Source organism: Nothobranchius furzeri, chromosome 9 (assembly GCF_043380555.1).
Source record: "Nothobranchius furzeri strain GRZ-AD chromosome 9, NfurGRZ-RIMD1, whole genome shotgun sequence".
Lineage (NCBI taxonomy): Eukaryota > Metazoa > Chordata > Actinopteri > Cyprinodontiformes > Nothobranchiidae > Nothobranchius > Nothobranchius furzeri.
In genome coordinates, this window is record NC_091749.1 from 31,249,013 (window position 1) to 31,270,203 (window position 21,191).

The window sequence follows — 21,191 nt, forward strand, 5'->3', positions numbered from 1 at the left end:
TAGTTTCATTATTAGTTTAAAAGGAAGGCTTCTTTTCTTTTTCTGGAACAAGAAAATGTTTGGATTGCCTTTTTGAATACTGGATAGTATTATTTATTTATTTATTTAGTGTTCCATCACAGTCCCCATGCACACACGGTCAAAAATAGGGCTACAGAAAGGGTAGTTTGTTGTGCTCCAAGGGACAAACATGACAACAGGGTATCTATCTGTACTTTTTTAGTTGTGTGAAAGGTACATATATGTTCCTTAGTAGTAAAAGGTCCACATTTGTACCAATTCTTTCAAAAGGTACAATTCCTGGTTATGATCTCTTACACTAAAAAACATCCATTAGCAAAGCTATACTTCTCAAAATAGATTTCATAGTTTCTGTTCACCATTTTGTAAGCACTGAAAGATAGTTGTACAATTATTTGTTGGATTTAAAAACATTAACAATAATAAGAGATAGTGTGGCTCAATTTTGTTTTGAAAGCATAAACATTGGGATAACAAACGTCATTCTAAAGCATTTGATAGCTGTTGACAAGGACTATTGGTGGGTTTAACAGGTCAGCATTGCATTTGAAAAGTAAACGATTGCAGCAAGAACTTTTGAATTTGTATCTGTGTTCTGATATTTGTCATCTTGAAATAAAAACATCCAAACACACAGTACCACAGTGGTGTTGTGGTTAGTGCAGCTGCCTTGTTAGTAGGAGTTCAGGTTCACATCCTGGTCTGCAGTCTCTCTGCATGTCCTCCTTTTGTGTACTTTAAGGGTACAAATTTGTTCCCTAAGGTACAAGTATGGCATGTAAAAAGCTACAAATTACAAGGATACAAATTTTTACCCACAGGTGATGGTACAAAATGGTACCTTTAAGGGCATCACCCCAGTGACAAGACAATGTACCCCTAAAGGTACAATTCTGTACTTTATTTCTGAGTGTGCAGCGATGCAAGTCAGAGTGATGTCTAATAATGCAGCCAAATTGTTTGTCAATATTCGTCAGCTTCATTGTGTTCTCTTGGCCATTTTGCTTTTTGGGAAGAACGCAAGAATTTCCTGAATGGAATTTATATTATGTGGAGTGACCAAATATGATTAATTGAGTGACGGCGAACGGACACGAGCATCTGGGTACGCACAGGTGGGATTTATCAGACGGGCGTAGGAGAGGCCACTGCATGCTTCATAAATCAGTCTTTTGACTTTTCATACACACATTCTAACTTTTGATCGTAGGAGGGAATATAGGACAGTTTCTACAAATGTTTGATAAATGAGGGCCCTGGAAAAGATACCGCAGTGACGTCTGGTGGATGTGAGAAGGACGTCCATCATGACCTCATTTAGACCAGGATTAACCATATCTGGACAAGCAAAGGGTACTTGGAAAAGGCGATGCTGCAACGTGTCGGGGGGATGGGAGAAGTACATCCACAACAATCTCATTTAGACCAGAATTAGCCCTAATCTGAACATCCAAAGGACATCAATGCAGCACATGCAGGAGACGTGATGAAAAAGACATCGTCTGGTGTCACAGTCTGCACTTACAGGGGACTGACAGTGGACGTGCAGAAATGACCTGAAATAGACGTCGCTGTGACTCGTCTTTGCAGTGTGGGTGGTGCACCGAGTGGGTTTGCTATTATAGGAAGCAGACCGGATGCTCTTAAGTTTGTAAAACCGACTGAGGAAGTGAGATAAGCTGCAACTCTGACAAGCTAAATACAAGTTATGACAAGCTTGAAGCATAAACCTCAAATAGCCTTTAATGTATCGAGGCTCCAGTCTTGTTTCAGCAGAGCCCTAAGCAGCACGTTTTGGTCCGACTCTGGATAATGTTGCATGAATAAAAAACATGCTTTATTGCTCTGTGAGACAAAAACTCTTAAATATTTAATACATGTCATGAATATACTCATCTAGACTAAGTAAAACCTTTTCTTTTGTTCCATGCCTTCATGCCTCTCCTGTCTGAGAATGCCTTCACTGGCACAGAGAACGCTTGTTAAAGGTGACTCTTTATTCTCAGTTGCTGCCCCAGACGGTGGGATGGGTTACTCTACATATCAGACAGTCTTCTCTGAAAGCTCACTTTTTTTCCTCACCGGTTTTCAACTCAGTTGGTTTTACCGTTACTCTTGTTGTATTGGTCTGTTCTTATTGTGCTGTGTGGTGCAGCACTTTGGTCATCTTTGGTGTTTTTAAGCTGCTTTATAAATAAAGTTGGAACGGCATTGTGCGTTGTCAAAATTTTATACACGCATAAAATCTTTAATGAATACACGAGAAAGATGGAGAGCAAGATCGACAGGCGTGCTGCGTCTGCAGTGATGCAGGCATTGTACTGATCTGTCGTGGTGAAGAGAGAGCTGAGCCGGAAGGCAAAGCTCTCGATTTACTGGTCGAACTACATTCCTACTAGAGATGAGTGAGTACACCACTATCTGTATCTGTATCTATATCTGTTCAACCATCTAAATTATCTGTATCTGTACTCGGAGTGGGCGTGGCCTAACCCAGAAGTGGGTGTAGTTTAACCAGGAGTGGATGTGGTTTACATCAATATGTTACTTTAAGTCTGATCAGAAGTTGCTATGTGTATTGTTTATTTGAAAACTATTTGCAGAGCAGCCTCAGAATTGAGATTAAATGTTTTTGATCACAATAGTAAAGAAACTATTACAGAACAAGTTTTTCAATAAAATCAGAACATTAATATTTAAGTGCATGAATTAAGAGAGAGAGAGAAGAAAATATCTTTTTTATAGCGCCTCTCAAGATAAAAATCACGAGAACAAAACATGTAAAATAGATAAAAGAATTTAGAAAATGATTAAAATATATTTAAAATGAGCAAAAAATAGACAATTGTTATTAAAAAATGTAAAGAAAGAGAGTGTGAATAGGAAAGAGGGAGTGGATCCTGAGGAAGAGGAGAGAGAGAGAGAGAGGAAGAAAAAAAACCCGACCGGAGGCAGTGACTGACGCAGCACGAGCCGTTTTCAGCTCTGTCTTGTCAAATGCACCACGTACGTTATGAAAAAGTAACTCTATTAGACTGGCCAATCACAGAGCGTGAAGACGGTCAGTTACCCAATGAGGATTTTCCTTCAGCACAATTACAGATATTTACGAGTTTTACTCGTTTCATGCTCGTACTCGTCAAAAATGCTTTATCCGTACCGGATACTTGTCTAAAACGAGTATCCGGCTCATCCCTAATTCCTACCCTTACCTATGGTCATGAACTATGGGTAGCTCCGTGGCCTGTGGTTGACTGTCCACCCTGGGTCTGGGAGATTGGGGTTCAATTCCTGGTTGGGCCATACCAAAGACTTTAAAAATGGGACCCAGTTCCTCCATGCTTGACACTCAGCTTTAAAGGAATGGACTGGGGGTTAAAACACCAAATAATTCCTGAGCGCAGCCACTGCTGCAGCTCACCGCTCCTCTCCATGGGGATGGGTCAAATGCGGAGATGAATTTCACCAGTGTGTGAAGATGACTATGGGACTTTAACTTTAATGACCAAAGGAACGAGATTGCTGATACAAGCAGGTGAAATTTGTTTTTGTCTCCCATGGTGGCTGGGCTCTCCCTTATAGCTAGGTTGAGAAGTGTGGTCATTCGGGTGGGGCTCGAAATAGACCCACTGCTCCTCCACATCGAGAGGAGCTGGTTAAGGTGGCTTGGGCATCTGGTTAGGATGCCACCTTGGTGAGATTTTCCAGGAATGTCCAACTGGGAGAAGACCTAAAGGAAGACCCAGGACACGCAGGAGAATATCTCTCGGCTGGCCAGGAAACATCTTAGGATCTTTTAAGTCCTTATAGTCTGACATCTCATCCCTGATTGTCTAACAGCAACATGTCTCTACCACTGACTCTGTTTGCTCTGCAACTCTGATGTTTTATCTCCACAAATAACACAAGCCTGAAGAAATTGTGCTGTGTGGTGGAGTTGCTAATGCTAACGGTTAGCTTCTGCAAGCCAAGATGTTCTCTGATGTTTCCTGGATGCCAAGCCAACAGCCTTCCTTGTTGCAAGCGGAGATGGGTGATTCCATGAACACATCCTGTGGAAGATCTCTTGTGTGGTTCCAGTTCCCAAAACATAACATCCCAGGGAACCAGACCACTACCGACCTGTCGCCTTCACCTCTTATCTGATGAAGACTATGGAGAGACTCATCCTCACCCATCTACGCTCAGTTGTAATGCCGGAAATAGGTCCACTGCAATTTGCATGTAAACCAAGCATGGGAGTGGAGGATGCATTCATCTACCCCTAACTCACCTCGAAATGGAAAAAAAGCACTGTGAGAATCATGTTCTTTGACTTCCCAAGTGCCTTCACCACCATCCAGCTGTGTCTACTGCAGCAGAAGATGAGGGGTACAGGAGTGGACAAACATCTGACACCATCAACTACCTCACCAACAGGCCACAGTACGTGAGCAGACACAACTGTTCGTCTGAGATAGTTGTGTGCAGTACTGGAGCTCCACGGGGTACGGCTCTCACCCTTTCTATTCACTTTCTACACCTCGGACTTCACATGCAACACCAGCAGCTGTGACCTCCAGAAGATTTGGAGGGGTATGAAGACACTAGACCCCCTATTGGAGCGCTCTGTTTGTGTGTGTGTTGGGGGGGGGGGGGTTTAAGAAGCGGAGGGCGCTTAATCTCTGACATGTTTCTCTGACATTAATGGTATAACTTGCTGATACACAAGCAGACAGAGCACAGCTGTTTCTAAACACAGGAAATGCGGACTAAAATATTTTTGCATCATCACTTTGGCGCCCCTTCCAGCCTGGCACCCCCTCATCATGGACTTTTGGTGTGAGCGTAACCACCTCGCTTGAACACCAGTAAGACAAAGGAAATGGTGACTGACTTCTAGAGAAACACTCCACTCACCAGTAAACATCCAGGGTGCAGACATTGAGGTGGTAGATACCTTTAAAAGGAACTCTGTGTCATGTTCCTGGACTTCCCAGTGCTACTTCTGTTCCCGTTTCCAAATAAAGTACTTTTCTTTAACTCAACCAGTTTCGTCAAGTTGATTTTGCATGTCTTGGGTTAGACACTTACCTCCAGTCATGACAGAATCATCCGGCCATCAACCTAACCCAGCGGAATCTGTACTTGCCGATCTGGCTACCCGGATGTCGCAGCAGGAGCAGACCCTTCCTGTCCTCATGGAACAGCTCAACATCGCTAACTAGCGCTACCAGCACTTGAAGACTATGATCCAGCAGCTTCATGAGCGACTTCCAGCTCCGGCTCCTGTTCCAGCTCTAGCATCAGCCGCTACTCCGGTGTCCGTTCCGGAACCATTGTTACGAGCCTCTGGAGGAGTGGGTCCACCCAGACCGGAAACGCTCGGTCCTACGGAAGTCACCCACTTCCGTCCGGCCCCCACCCCTGCCATGTCCTACGTTCTCGGGTGAGCTCGAAGACTGTTTTGGCTTCTTACTGCGGTGCCGCCTAGCGTTTGAGCGCTCTCCCAGTACTTTTATTACAGACTCTATGAAGATATCTTTTATTGTCAGACTATTGAGGGGCAAAGCGCTTAGGTGGGCGGAGGCCAAGAGTAGGAACCCTGATTTTCTGTCAGGTTCCTACATTGAGTTCTTGGAGGATTTTAAGGTGACTTTTTGCAGTTCTGAGACCACCACTGACATTCGGAAGAAGCTCCTACACCTCTCCCAGGGACGGAAAACAGTGGCAGATATGTCTCTGGAATTCAGGACTTTGGCTGCCATGACATCATGGAATGACGATGCTTTAAAAGTGGCCTTCATCGAGGCTTTATGTGACCGTGTTAAGAATCAGCTAGCTCTGTGCCCCGAGCCATCCACCCTGGATGGATTAATATCACTCTCCATCTCTATAGAGCTCCGGACCCCACGTGGCTCTCGGTTAGTAGACGCCATATTGGCAGGAAAAAAAGGTAAACAAACACAGATCGTAAACATGAACATGAACGGGATTGGCTTGGATTTTACTTCGTCGGAGTTTACTTCACACTTTAAAACCGAAGAAATCGTTTTATATAGTCAGAAATTAAATAGACTAAACATCTCCGACCCTTACCGTGCCCCTGGGATACTTTTTAAAAACGCCAGAAGCTGTCGGAGCGGACTTCTTACCGGACCTGGCCGGGGAACCCCTTGGGATTTACCCGGAGAAGCTGGCTCAGGCGGCTGGGGAGAGGGAAGTCTGGGCCTCTCGACGCTACTGCCCCCGCAACCCGACTCCGGATAAGCGGCTGAAAATGGATGGATGGATGGACAAATAACAGATTTACATGTAAGTAGTTTAAATAGAGTGCTGTGCTGTTTGAATGTATTAACTGAACGCCAAGAGAAATCACTAGTTAGATTTTTTTCTGTGAATAAAATAAATATGTCAGGTAGGAGCGTCTCAGGATCTGTCTGAGATCTGTCTCGGTGAGACAGATAATAGCAATCCAAAGTGCTTTTTATGTGTGATCTGACAATTGATCAACCATTGCTTAAAAATTAAATACAGCTTAGCCGGTTAATTGCTGTGATCATAAAACACGTAAACGGCAGCACGCAGAACTCACGAGGCAACGTTTTACGTGATGTTTACTTGTTGCTATGAGTAATAAGACAGAAAAAGCCACGCCAAAATAAGTTTAGGAAGCCCGCTAAGAATCGTAATAAAAGTATTTAAAATAAACACCATACACAGTTGAGGAAACGTTGGTTTAAGTACCTGATATGAAGCGGTCGCTGCATAAGCAAAAACCTTTACTCTCGGGATCCCACAGTTTCATTTTAGCCCGGTCACTAGTGAGTTTTATTACAATGATCCAACATTCGCGGCGCTCCGGATCTTGGGGAATCCTGTAGATGGCTCATTCCTTATGTCGTCCGCGTCTGTTCTGTACCCTGGGGCACAACAGGAAACGACCATATTTCCCGTTTGACTGAGTTTTCTGACAATAACAAATAGTCCAGCTGCGGGCTTCTACCTGCCAAGATGACGCCGTTTCGATTTGAACTGTTGCATGCCGGGAGAAGTGACGTCAACTCCCGGAGCTCTATACTCATGTTATACCAGATTTACATTGCATGCCTGTGTCTCACAGTATGCTGCATAGTGTTGAAACCCATGTTTGTTTGTTTTTTCATTTTTTGTTCATGGTTTTTAGTGGTCGAAGGTTACAATACTAGATAACTGCCTATGTGTATGTACATGTACCTTTGTTATTATTTTTCTTCAAAGTATTCTCTTAAGTGTTGGTGCTGCTGTAACGAGTGAACTTATCCACTGTGGGATCATTAAAGTCTATTCTAATTTACAGCGTGATGTGCCTTTGATTGGCCGCTAATCTGAGGACACAGGGGTAAAATATTTTCACGCTCATCCTGAACGACAAACTCAACCCTATATTCCAAAAACAACAAGTAAAGGATGATTTTTGGGTGAACTTGCTCTTTAAAGCACATTGGCAGAAGGTAAACCTGTCACGTGTTCATCTAAATAGACTCAAGAGTCCACCAACATTAAATGAGAAAGACTGATTTCAGTCCTAAATATGCTTTTACCCTTACTGGAGAGCAGAGATGAGCGTGCTTGTATTTCCGAGCAGATGGTGTAGTTCCCTCTGACCACATCCTGGAGAGCACCCCTGCAATGGCAAACATACATCAGGGACAATCCTCCTAACCGCAGCTTAAACAGGTGACATGGAAAATACAGCTTTGAATTAGTGTTTAACACAAACTGCACGTTTTCTCTTTAAAATCCTTTATTTAGACATCCCAGATTTAATAATCCAGTTACTCTCCCTGTTGTGACAGAAGGTCTACTACATATGTGGTATCTGGAACATTAAGATAGTATCGTTACTCACGTCTTAACACTTTAAATACAGTAAATATTAGTCCCTAAAATGTTCAACATTTAATTGCCTGCCAGCTGGTTTATACAGGATGCCTGACTGACTCCAGGTAATTCTCCTCGATCATGGCAAAAGAATTCATGACTGGTCCCAACACGTCCTGCCTTTTCACACCATTTAAAAACGGCTAATCAACCCTTTTAATGACATCATCCATGACTAAAGGTCTATCATTCCTTAAAAAAATTCTTATTGCTCACTGCCTTTCAGGCAAGAGTTTCAAAATGAGATCATTAAATGTTGCCTAATGATGGAGCAACAGCTGCTTTGGTTGGTTGGAAGACAACATGATGTTCACTCTGACAGGATGTTGCATGTTGCCGTGAAAGGGGCCAATTCTGCTTTTTGTTCCTCTTCAGGTCCGGTTCACAATGCAAACTGTGACAATGCTAACATGCTGATAAAAACACGCCCATAAAGTGTAGCAGGTTGGAGCATTGTGCTTGCCAAAATTGAACATGGACACAGCAGGGACAGAAGTCACAAAGAGAAAGAAAACTGTTATCTCGGTGAGCTGCAGCTCCTAACTGATGAAGAACAAAGTCACATTCAAATTCTGATCAACGTTTCAGCTTTTAAATGCAAATAAGAACTAATGATATGATTCTGGCAGACTCTTCATCATTATCACGCCTCTTCCTCCCCAGGAGGAACCATGTTTACCTTCTTATTCATGATTCATGTAAAAATAAACTTCATAGAAAGGTCACTGCCTATTAATGCACGCCCACAATATCACACACACATTTTACTAGCAGATAAGTCAGCTAACAGTGTGCAGAGTGTGGTTGTCTGGTTGGAGGTCTCATAACCATAGTTAGATCCGTTTCCCCTGCAAGCAAGTCTGCAGCACCTTTGGTCGATTTCTTCTGCTCTTACAACCTAGCAAGCCTTCTCATATATGACCTATAAACAATAATTTAACTTCAGCTCCTGTCTGATTGGATTTCTAGGCTATTACTCATATGCTTAATTATAGTTCAAGCAGCAGGAAGTTGTTTTCCTTTCTGTATTTTTTCAAACAAAACAGCAGAAAAGCTGAAATAAAGATTAAATATATGGTTTATTAACTTATAATCTGTCTTGTTGCTAGCCAAACTCTTGGAAATGCTGATCGGTCACATGAAAAGTCCCACAGTATCATCATGTCAGGAATAAAAGCCGTTACATCCTCAGAAAAAAGCACCATTTTGTTGATTTAAGCATTTGCTTCATGTAAAAGCTAATGAAAGTAAAAATAAAAACCCTGGATGTATTTGATCATTATCACAGGCATTTCCCAGAAGTGACGCATGTCACTGACAGAAGAGCTGAAGGTGGTCCTCTAATCTGCTTCCACAGCCGCTTGAAGGGTGAAGCTCCATAGGGGCAGATCCTGTAGAGGATTTTTAACGGGGCTGCCACAGCCAAAGGTTCTGCCCAGTGGCTTGTGCTCCACAGGATAAGAGTGTGTCAGAGGCCACAACTGTGATTGCTATTGAACGAGGGTGACGGGGAGAGATGGCCAAAGGTGTCCATGGAGAGCTTCTTCTGTGATCTCCTCTGTTAGGATCTGTGCAGAACAGGCGTTGCCTCGAGAAGACCCTTTCCTGTGGTGCTTCACAATTAGGGAGTGGACGTTCTCGGGACTCGTTGGGAGTTTTTATTATATTTTTGTTTTACGCATGCCATCTTTTAAAACAAATGTTTTTCATTCATTTTAAATAGTGCAGTCTTAGATTATTTGTAGATTATTGTGGGAATTAAAAAGACCTGAGTTCCCCACTTGTGTCTCTGTTCTCTCGGTTCCATTACTCTTGCTCCCACCCTGTATCTAGGCCTCTGGTTTACAGGTCAGACCTTTCAGTCAGAGAGTTGTTTCTCACTCTCACTCACTCTCTCTCTCTCTCTCTCTCTCTCTCACACACACACACACACACACACACACACACACACACACGCGCGCACGCACGCACTCGCGCGCACACACACACGTGTGTGTGAAGTTTCATGGAAGATTTCAGACTCACTGGTGAGTTTCAGTACTGCAGTGGTGTTTGTCAGATGAATCATGAAGATCAGTTATGGATCATCAAAGTTCTACCTTAATTCCTTTCAGTTTTAACTTGAATGGAGCCTCAGGAAGCTAAAAGTCAGCAAAAGGTCAAACATGGCTACAAGAAGTCTTTGTTAAAAGGCATCTGTGCTGTAACCCGTGATGTTTAGGGTCAGATGTGTCATTTTCTCTCAATGCTCTCATTTATATTTTTAAGGCACTTTTTACAGAGTGAATAATATACAAATAGTACAAGAGGAAGGCTCGTAAGTAAATAGTAATGAAATCATAAGTTTCCATGGAGCCCGTCGCTACCAACGCTGTAAATGAAGTAGCTTTATGAGGACTCCTGCCTAATCCTTTCCCCGATGTTCTCAGGTGAAGTGAGTTAGCTCCAGGATGGGAACATCTGGCTGCTCCTCATACCTGCAGCTGTAGCAAGAGCAGCCTAAGGCCATCTGATGATTTAGGTTATTGATGGTTTAACTACTAGATGCAATTACTCTTGGCTTGTTTCAATAAACACATCGATGGTTTAGAACGCTTGTTTTTACCTCATGAGCCAGGTTGTGACATGTTTAGCGTAACCCTAGCAGGTGTGTGTGTTGTCACACCTTTACACAACAAGTGAGCCATATCTAAATCACCAGGAAGTCTGAGGACACAGTACCAGTAACATCATGTTGTCATGGTCCCTGGTGAGCTGCCTGCCTGTTGTAACCCTGGTTTTCTTCTGAGCATTGTCCACAGGTGGGCGTGTCTGAGAGCTACATGACACACGTAGCATGTTACAACACTTGTTTCATGCAGCAGGGTGAGGTGGGATGTAGCAACATTCATGATGACAGAAGCATGTTCTGCTCTGTGATGCTCTGCATCAGCGAGGGATTATCCTGATTAAGCTGCACCTCCTCAGGGGGCTTGGGGGGGGGGGGGGATTTCCCCTCCTCTACCACTTTTACTGATGCACCACTTAGAGCACCCTAGAAGGTTTCAGCGCTTCCTGACAGTCAGACTCTGCAGCTTTTGGTGAGAATGAAAGCAAGAAGTTATTGGGGTCTCACTTTCTTTCTTGGAAACCACTTTTGAGAAGAGACAGAAAAACACACCCTGGTCTACAAACCAGTAACTCCAGCCTTCATGGCTATGTGTACATTTGAAAACAATCATCAACTCCCAGGCTAACCCTGATATGTGATGCTTTAATCATGGAGCTCTGAGGTCTTACCTGCTGGTGCAGCTGCGGCCATCCCAGCCACAGTACGGCTTTCTGGACAGGACACACTCCTCACAGGTGCTTCCGTACTGGGTACAGTTAGCCACATCAAGCTGGACCAGTTCACTTCTGGAGCTCACATACAACTTTTTCTAAAAAAGTAGGAAAAGGTTTCAAATTGGGACTTTTGTTTCAGCACTGATCTAATTTAAAAAATAAAATTGACCAATACATGTAAAAAGGCCTTCTCCTGTGAGAACATTTCTATTTGTTTAGCCAACACCTGGACAGCCTTCGGTCGTGTCAGGACGTTGGTCGGTTCAGACTGGGGGAGTAAGTGTGACTCTTACTCACAGAGGAGGTGTCGAGGCTGATGCTGGTGATGTGTGGTTGGTTACGGAACGGGTGATACTCAGCGATGATAAAAGAGTGAGCCTCAGTCTGTACTACCTCGTGGACTCTTCCATCACCTGTTTGGGGCCACAAAGGAACAGAAAGATGACTCATACCTGCTTAACACCTGCAACCCTTAAATCTGGTTCCTTTAGACCACAACCATCAACGTTCATCATGGAATCCCCCACACACAAACCCACGGCAGTATCAAACCACCACAGGCCTCTTAACTGTATCGTTTCAGTTTAAATCCATCAACGCTCTGGAGAAAACACATTTTTTTATAAGTTTATATGTTAAATGCCACTAAAGCTGCCTTCTCTAGACTGGTGTTTTCACTTCAGCTTTACTGTCACAGGTTTTCAGATCCTGGAGGAAGTGAACCATAGGTGCTCAGGTGGAACATGCTGTGTTTGTGTTTTAGTAACAGGAACTTAACAAGTGAAACCTGGTTTAGTTTATTAGTTGGGTTATTTGTGGGAACCCCTGATCTGAACCAGAACAGATCAGCTGGTTAGCAGTGATCTCTGCACTGCTAACATATCATCTACCAGGGCCAACATGAGTCGAATCAAATCCTCCAGGAGGAGAACAAACTTTTACTGTCGTGGTAAAAAGAAAATCCACCCTCTTTTGGAGGTTTAAGCATCATCCAGGAGCTGCTGGTTAACCCGTCATCTTCAGAAGGAGCTCCTCTATAAAAGCGGGTTTGATGGTCTGGAGCATACAGCTGTGTGTTAACACAAGTAGGAAACACATGAGCAATGACCTTAGAGAGGCAGCTGTTGCTGCCCATCAATCTGGGAAAGGTTAAAGGTCATTTTTTAAGGTGTTTGTTTGGAGCCCAGATAAAAAGATTATTCACAAGTGGGATCATTTAGAATGACAGCCAGCTTTCCCTTTGGAGCTAAGCGTTTCAAAAAATTTAGAATTTCCTAATGGGACTCATCGTTCAGCTGCTGGGGCAAAGCACGCCAAAGGCTTGGATCTCATGGTTTTGCCCCTCGGTGAGTTGAACGGCTGCTTCTTATCGTTACAGCCCAGACATGCAGGACTTTTTATGAACCACAAACTAAATGCCAGTGAACTTATTCATAAGCTTCTAGTCATTATAAAACACGTTTGAGGGAATTTCTACTCACTCAGAGAGAGGAACATAACAACATGGTGACCATTCCCCCTGGGATGGGAGGCATCGACGTAGATGTGTGTGTAGTTATGGTGCTTGAACAGAATCGGGCCCGACCCGCTCGCCGGCTGAACCCAATCCATCATCTCAGCACTTCTACTCTCTATCCTGTTCAGGACGTCTATATGTTGCATGCTGCTGTCACGAACACACTGAAGAGAAAAGATTCATGTCGATCGGCTATGGCATGTGATAGAAATTCAAAACACAGAATCAGATCCAGAGACAGATGATAGAATAAACCCGTTTCCCGAGTAATTAAAATGGTACAAAGTTAATGCAAACACTGTAAAACAATAAGTCAGGTAATTTAAAGAAGAATGTTGGATTCTTAGGTCATTCCAGATCAGAGTGAATAGCATACCTGCTTCCTCTTTTTGTCCAGTTCTCTTTGTCTGTCATCTGTTGCTTGATCCTTAAAGGCAGAGGTCATGAAAATGTCTCTAATATCACGTAGGGAGTAGACGCAGACAGCGCTCATGTCCCTGCAGACCAACGCAACAGTCAGACATCAGATGCAACATGAGTCGTAACTCAGATTGCAACAAGATAAAGTCAAAAGCATGATAAGGGAGGACATGACATGCCTCTTTAAAACAAATTATATTAGTTTTACAATCAATACTAAACATGTCCATGTATCAAACCTCTGTCACTTTATAACAAACATGCTGTTGCTGGCCAAGCCCACTCAATACCTGATTGGCTGCTATGCAGGGAGGAGCTTTGCTAACGAGGAGGGGTTCAGAGTAGCACGGCTGCTCCCCTACATCCTGAACAGAGGCCTCCCTAAGCATGGACAAGTGTGTGTGTGTGTGTGTGTGTGTGTGTGTGGGGGGGGGGGGGGGGTCTTTGCTAATTCTCCTTTCTGTGATGTCATAAAAATAAAAATTTTCAAATGACGAATGGGCAGTTTTTGTTCAAAATTTGAGTGTTTGGAGAAGCAGTAGAGACCCACATGGCAGCACCAAATGAAGCAAAAGCTGAGATTGCATAATATGTCCTCTTAAAATCTAAATGTTTTCAATGCTTTTTAATTGTAAGTTGGCTTTATAGAAAATTATTGCTTACATTGGGTAATTGCATACATCCACACTAGCTGGACGGCAAGAAGAGTGGGTTGGGGGGGGCTGGTGCCTATCTCCAGTGGTCAACGGGCAATCAGGCGGGGTACACCCCGGACAGAGGGCCGGCCCATCGCAGGGCAACACAGAGACTAACAGGACAAACAATCACACACACTCACACTCACACCTAAGGACAATTTAGGCAGACCAATTAACCTAACAGTCATGTTTTTGGACTGTGGGAGGAAGCTGGAGTACCCGGAGAGAACCCACGCATGCACAGGGAGAACATGCAAACTCCATGCAGAAAGATCCCAGGCCGGGAAGCAAACCCAGGACCTTCTTGCTGAAAGGCAACAGCTCTAACCACTGCACCACGCAGCCCCTGCTGGAAATATGTAAAATTTTATGACACTGCCCTTCTTTCATTTACTTGTGCAACCTACAGCTCTATGTGTGTTAATAAACTATTTAGCTCTGTTCACTGACAACTAACAGATAAACACAACAGTGGTAATGACAGCTGGGGGGTGGGGCTGTGGCATGTGATGTCACACTTCCATGGGTCTGTATTCAGTACTTACAAGAGAATCCAAATGGTTTTTCTCCATCTTCATAGTACAGTAAAAGTAAATAAATGTAAAAGGTAAATCAAGGTATAAAAAATGTTAACTATCAACACAAAAAAGTTTAGAGATGCATCTAAAGCAACTGCAAAGGTCTTTTAGTTTTAGTGATGCTCAATCTCAGTGCAGCTTTTGATACTCTGGACCACAACATCCTCTTTGACAGACTAATGAACTGGGTGGGACTTTCAGGCACAGTCTATAATTGGTTCCAATCATACCTTGCATACAGGAGTTATATTGTTTCCATTGGTGAACACAAATCAAAGCAAATCGCACTGACATGCGGTGTCCCCCTAGGCTCAATTCTTGGACCACTGCTTTTCAATCTCTACATGATCCCACTGGGCCAGGTCATAAACAATATCAACATCGCCTACCACAGTTATGCAGATGACACCCAGATCTACCAATTTCTATTGCCTAATGAATCTGGTCCCATAGACTCACTCTGTCAGTGTCTAGAACAAGTTAATGACTGGATGCAATTAAGTTTCCTTTAGTTAAACAAAGACAAGCTTTAAGTTATTGTCTTTGGAAGGATAGGATGGAAGCTATTTCTCATCTTAGCTCCAAAGTAATAAAGACAAAGACTCAGGTTAGAAATCTTGGTGTTACCATTGACTCAGACTTGCGCTTCCCTGGTCACATTAAAGCTATAACTAGATCAGCGTTTTATCATCTCCATCAATTAGCATGTCAAAACAAGACCTAGAGAAACTAATTCATGCATTCATCTCCAGCGGGCTGGACTATTGCAATGGTCTCCTAACTGGTCTTACCAAAACAGCTGTAAAACAACCACAGCTTATTCAGAATGCTGCTGCTAGAATCTTAACAAGAACCAAGTACATCACTCCTGTTCTTAAATTTCTACACTGGTTACCAGTAAACTACAGAATCCACATCAAAGTGCTTCTACTAGTTTATAAATCTCTCAAGGGCATGGGGCCAAATTACATGTAGAATCTCCTTCCTGTATATACACCCAGCAGGGCTTTCAGATCCTTGGGAAAACAGTCAGCTGGTAGAACCTCGGATCAGAACCAAACAGGGTGAAGCTTGTTTCAGTCACTATGCTGCACAGAGATGGAATCGGCTTCCTCATGACCTCAAATGTGCTCCAACTCTAGTAAGTTTTAAATCAAAACTAAAAGCATTCATGTTTTCATCAGCCTTTGAATAAATGTTTCTTATGCAGCACCTTCTGCACGGTAACTGCTGCCCTTTTGACTATGCCTTTTATCTGTTTGTTGAATCTGAAATTAATATCTACATTCTTTGTTTGCTGTCCTTGATCTGGTAAAGCACTTTGAATTGCCTGTGTTTGTAATGTGCTATGCAAATAAAGCTGCCTTGCCTTGATGCTTAATCTTCATATGGTGGCAACTGAGGCAGTGTACTTAATAGGAAGTGACATCTGTTATGGTACAGGGGTGGGGGTGGTAGACCGAGGTCAGCCGCTAATGAGAAGCTATTGGTCAGTCTTGAGCAGGTCAGAGGCTCTGGTATCATTTTCCATGACAGGGAGGAGGAAAAGAGGAAGTGTAAGGGGTGGGCGGAGTTATAAGTAATGCTGATGGCCCTATGGGAGAGGCAAGGACGGAAGTGATTCTGCTGGTGAGGATGCTCTCTATTGAACCCTCATAGGATGAGCACTTGATAGGAACGCGTGGGAAGAAGAGGTTTGTGCTTTGTGGTGTAATCAGACCAGGAGAAAGAACCAGCCACAGGCTCATTGGTTCTCATGCTCTCAGCTAATGATTCATATGTTTGACCATAAAAAACAGCTGCTTGTGCATTTTTGTTTTTGTCATGTTTGTGTTGATCGTGTGATTAGAAGAGAAACAAGTGACATCTCATCCTTACATAAGCAGACTCTGATGAAGTTCATAAAAGCATCTTACCACTCGTTCCTGAACAGCGCATATATCTTTGCTTCTTGTTGGTCTCCATGAACAGTGGCAACGTCCACCAGCTCAGTGAAATCCTGCTTGGTGTTGGCGTTTCCACAGAAGAGTCTGGCATTCATTTGGGATGTCCAACTAAACTGCAGCTTGTTCTTGGGTCCCCCAATATCAGCCTGGAACCACCCAACAGATAAAGAATCAATAGTGAAGATGGGATTAATCTATGTAGGAACGGAACAATCTGCTCTCTGCAGCCCTACCGTGCAAACTTGGCTCACATAGGGAATCCACATGTCCCCGTCCAGTCCTGTGTCTTTGCTTTTCTGCTTATAAAAAGCATAGATTCTGTTTTGTAGGCTTTCATTCCTTTTGTCGTGCACCAAACCCACATAGTGCTGCTCTGAAGACAGGACAAAGTATTAGCACATGATAATTTATAGATTAAAGTAAAGTTAAATGGAGTTTCCATGCATCCCTCAGACAAATACCTTTATCATGGTGAACTGGTCTTACTCTTTTAGACCCAAACTTGTGGATGCCAACATTCTCCTGAGCTCCAGAGTACGTAATGTAGAGATCTGTGCCTTGTTCGGTTTCTGAGGCACACAGTTGCACATTTTATAATAATAATAATAATACATTTTATTTCAAAGCGCCTTTCAGGACACCCAAGGTCACTTTACACAACACACGTAATAAAATACAATAAAACAATAATAAAACCCAAAGAAGAAAAAACAGAGAGAAACATTTCAATAAAATCAGAGGTTGTAGGCAGATTTAAACATGTGTGTTTTGAGTTTTGATTGGAAAAGGGTAAAACTGTCGATGTTCCTGATGTCTGGGGGAAGTGAGTTCCAGAGTCGAGGAGCAGAGCGGCTGAAAGCTCTGCTCCCCATGGTAGCGAGACGGGCAGAAGGAACCGCAAGATGGATGGAAGAAGAAGATCTGAGTGAACGGGACGGGGTGTGAATACTTATAAGGTCTGAGATATATGGAGGAGAGAGGTTGTGGATTGCTTTGAAGGTATGGAGGAGAATTTTGAAGATGGGCCTGAATTTAACTGGGAGCCAGTGGAGCTGCTGGAGAACCGGCGTGATGTGGTGAAAGGAAGGGGTTCTGGTGATAATACGGGCTGCTGAATTCTGGACCAGTTGCAGTTTATGAAGGAGTTTGTTGGGGAGACCATAAAGAAGTGAATTGCAATAGTCGAGACGGGAGGTGACGAGGCTGTGGACGAGAATGGCGGCAGTGTGAGGGGTCAGTGAGGGACGAAGACGGTTTATGGAACGTAGATGGAAGTATGCTGACCGAATTAAGTTATTAATGTGAGCCTGAAAAGAAAGGGAGCTGTCGAGAATGACACCCAGACTCTTGACATGAGGTGAGGGGGAGACTGTGGCACTGTCAATAGTTAAAGAAAAGCTGTCAGATGTTGAGAGGGTGGAGTTAGTGCCAACTAGAAGAAGTTCAGTTTTATTGCCGTTGAGTTTGAGGAAATTAGAGGTGAACCATGATTTGATTTCAGAGAGGCAGAGTGTAAGGGAGGATGGTGGGAGAGTTGAGTTGGGCTTACTGGAAATGTAGAGCTGGGTGTCATCTGCAAAGCAGTGAAACTGGATATTGAATTTGCGGAAGATTTTGCCGATAGGGAGGAGATATACTATGAAGAGGAGGGGCCCCAGGACAGAGCCCTGGGGCACACCTGACTTGACTGGGGAGGGTTCTGAGGTAAAGGATTTTAACTGGATGAACTGAGTGCGGCCAGTAATGTAAGATTGAAACCAGCGGAGGGGGGTGTGAGTGATGCCTAAGGAATAGAGTCTATTAAGGAGGATGGGATGAGAAATGGTGTCAAAGGCCGCACTCAGATCGAGGAGAATAAGAATAGAGATTAAACCAGAATCAGCAGCAATGAGTAGGTCGTTAGTGATCTTAATAAGTGCTGTTTCTGTGCTGTGGTGGGGACGGAAGCCAGACTGAAACTGTTCATAAAGGTTATTGCGGGTGAGATGTGAATGGAGCTGAGATGCAACAGTTTTCTCAAGGACTTTGGAAATGAAGGGAAGATGGGAAATGGGACGGAGGTTATTGAAATCATTGGGATCTAAACCAGGTTTTTTTAGAATAGGGCTGACTGAAGCGGATTTGAATAGGGATGGGACCGTACCAGAGGATAGTGAGGAATGAATAATGGCTGTTATAAAAGGGAGCAGAGAAGAAAGGCAGGATTTAACTAAAACAGTTGGAATAGGGTCCAGTTGACAGGTGGAAGGTTTGGATTTGGTGATGTAATCTAATATTTCTGAGGGATGGGGAAGTTCAAAGGAGGAGAACGGAATGGTGGGTTCAAATAAATCAGGAGAGGGAGGGGAGGAATGAGGTAAAGAGAGATGGATTCTATTGACCTTCTCATTAAAAAACTGAAGGAGAGAGTTACAGGTTTCTGAAGAGTAAAGATGGATGGGTAAGGAGTCGGGAGGCTGAAAAATGCTGTTCATGATGGAAAATAATGTTTTAGTGTTGCTGGAGTTGGACGAGATGAGACCGGAGTAATACTGTGATTTGGCATGGGAGATGGAGTCCTTGTAGAGAGAAATCTGAGCAGAATATAAGTCTTTATGGATGGTGAGACCGGTTTTCTTGTAGAGTCTTTCAAGCCTCCGGTTGGTAGCTTTCAAGGAGCGAAGGGCAGGGGTGAACCATGGAGCAGACCGAGTAAAATATACAGAGCGGGATTTGATGGGAGCAAATGAATTAAGGATAGAAACCAGACCGTTATTGTACTGAATGACAAGATCATCGGGAGTAGAGGACAAATTAGGGGTCAAGGTGGCAAAACTGGAGGACAGGGAGGCTAGATCAATGTCCTTAATATTACGAAAAGAAATGATACGTGGTGACTTGATGATGGAGAGACGGAGGGGAACAGAAAAGGAGATGAGGAAGTGGTCCGTGAAAGGGAGCGGGTCAGCTGTACAGTTGGAGGGGGTCAGGCCGGAGCAGCAGATTAAATCCAGGGTGTGACCTTTAATGTGAGTGGGAAAATTGGCATATTGATGAAAACTGAGGCTGTCCAAAGATGAGGAGAAGTCTTTGCTGAGGGGGAGGGCCATATTGTCCATATGAATATTAAAATCACCAAGTAAAATTACATTTGGGGAAAGGGCGGACAGATGGGATAAAAGAGCAGAGAGTTCATTTAAAAACTCAGGGCTGAACTTGGGGGGACGATAAACAGTGACAATTATTGTGGGGGTCGGGCCGGAGAGTTGACAGGCGAGGCATTCCAGAGTGGTGAGAGGAGGAAGGTTTACGGGAAGGACCTTCCAAGTCTCGCGATACAGTATCGCGAGACCACCGCCGCGGCCCGACCCACGGGGTTTGGAGAGGTAAACAAATCCGGGAGGAGTACAGTCATTGAGTTGTGAGAAATCGCTGGGTTGTTGCCATGTTTCGTTCAGACAAAGAAAGTCTAGCTTATGGTCACTGATGGTATCTTGGAGGAGATGTCCTTTACCAGAGAGGGAGCGAATGTTGAGAAGACCAAAATTAGCAGTGCGGAAGTCCCTGGCGACAGGAGCATTAGTCCGACTAGCCAGCCGGGCTAACACGCTGGAGTCGGCAGCTCGGCAGGTATTCCTGGGTAGCCGCCGGCTAGTCGTGGACCAGAAGGAGGGTATTCCTTTGGAGCCGTCGAGATGGAGGTTCCGCCGGGACCCCCGATGGATATACCGACGGCGAGGCTGGAAGGTGATGTCGGGGAAGAGGCACAGAGCTGGTGGTGGAGATCCGGAGTAGCGAAAGCGGAGGTTGAAGAGCTCCGCCGCCGAGTACTGGAGAAGGCCATCCACGGACAGAAGAATGAGCGACAGGATGATCCAGGCCAGTGCGAGGCACACAGAAATCCTGCTGGACCACATTATGGAGTGGAGCAGGGAGGTGGTGATGTGCAACCAGAACGCAAGCTGAGCAGGTAGGTGAAAATGAGTTTTCACCGACACAGGGATGTGACCAGGGTGAAAAAGAAGAAAAAAAATACAAAAAGTTTGTTTGCCAGCGAGCAGCGGCAGCGAGACGCGCCAGCGTTCACTCAACCGGAACCGGAAGAAAGCATTTTAGCATGAAGACAGAAGATATTGGAACATAATCATTTAAACAGTAGCACAGCAAAAGAAAATCACCATCAGTCAGGCTGAGAAAAGCAGGTTGACAGTTTTACAACAAGTACAAACATTCAGCAAGGGCAGCTCCTGGAGGAAAAGGGAGAATGAAAGTTCTCCTCAGAAAATAAGATCAGCTGGCAAAGAAAACATGTGAAGCAGAAAGCAGGAAGGGGTCAGCAGAGGACAAACTCACCCACAAGGACCGAATGTTCTCCTTCTTTGATCACAGATTCCTCTATTGTCTCAATTTTGTGTAATTTATTAGGGACATAACATTCGTGGAAATGATCTGTCAAATTCTGTAAAACAAAACCAAAATCATGTCTGGAACCCTCAGTATTCTCCCTCACCTGTAACACGATTTTAACCACTCAGATTGTGCATTTGCTACTTTGCAGATCCCATTTCTGAAAAATGAAATCGGTTTATTATTCTGACGAGGACTAAAATCAGAAGTAATCCTTCCCGACTTTCTAACAGCTCCCAATAAAACCGTACCAGGTGACAGCACTGTGTTTTCTCATCTGAGGTCCCACACACAAACACCTGTCCCTCCTCCTCTCTCTGATGGACCACGGTGATTCTGTAGCTGCAGTCCTAAACAACAAACACAATAACGTCCTTAGCTTTCTGAGGTGGAGAGCAGT

The 21,191-nt window shown here is 43.9% G+C and overlaps 1 protein-coding gene across 3 annotated transcripts in view; it reads right to left on the reverse strand.

Moving 5' to 3' along the window:
- Positions 1–21,191, reverse strand: part of LOC107382044 (semaphorin-7A) — a 46,177-nt gene that overhangs the window by 5,845 nt on the left and 19,141 nt on the right. For 2 of the 3 annotated variants that reach the window (XM_054732504.2, XM_070554756.1), the window contains 10 exons: positions 21,043–21,141; positions 20,738–20,843; positions 16,867–16,974; positions 16,639–16,778; positions 16,376–16,551; positions 13,140–13,260; positions 12,729–12,927; positions 11,545–11,660; positions 11,203–11,342; positions 7,584–7,666 (listed from right to left, as the gene is read on the reverse strand). In XM_054732504.2, coding sequence (XP_054588479.2) covers positions 7,584–7,666; positions 11,203–11,342; positions 11,545–11,660; positions 12,729–12,927; positions 13,140–13,260; positions 16,376–16,551; positions 16,639–16,778; positions 16,867–16,974; positions 20,738–20,843; positions 21,043–21,141 — 1,288 coding nt within the window. The remainder of the gene's footprint in view (positions 1–7,583; positions 7,667–11,202; positions 11,343–11,544; positions 11,661–12,728; positions 12,928–13,139; positions 13,261–16,375; positions 16,552–16,638; positions 16,779–16,866; positions 16,975–20,737; positions 20,844–21,042; positions 21,142–21,191) is intronic. The other variant, XM_070554757.1, reaches the window with a different exon arrangement.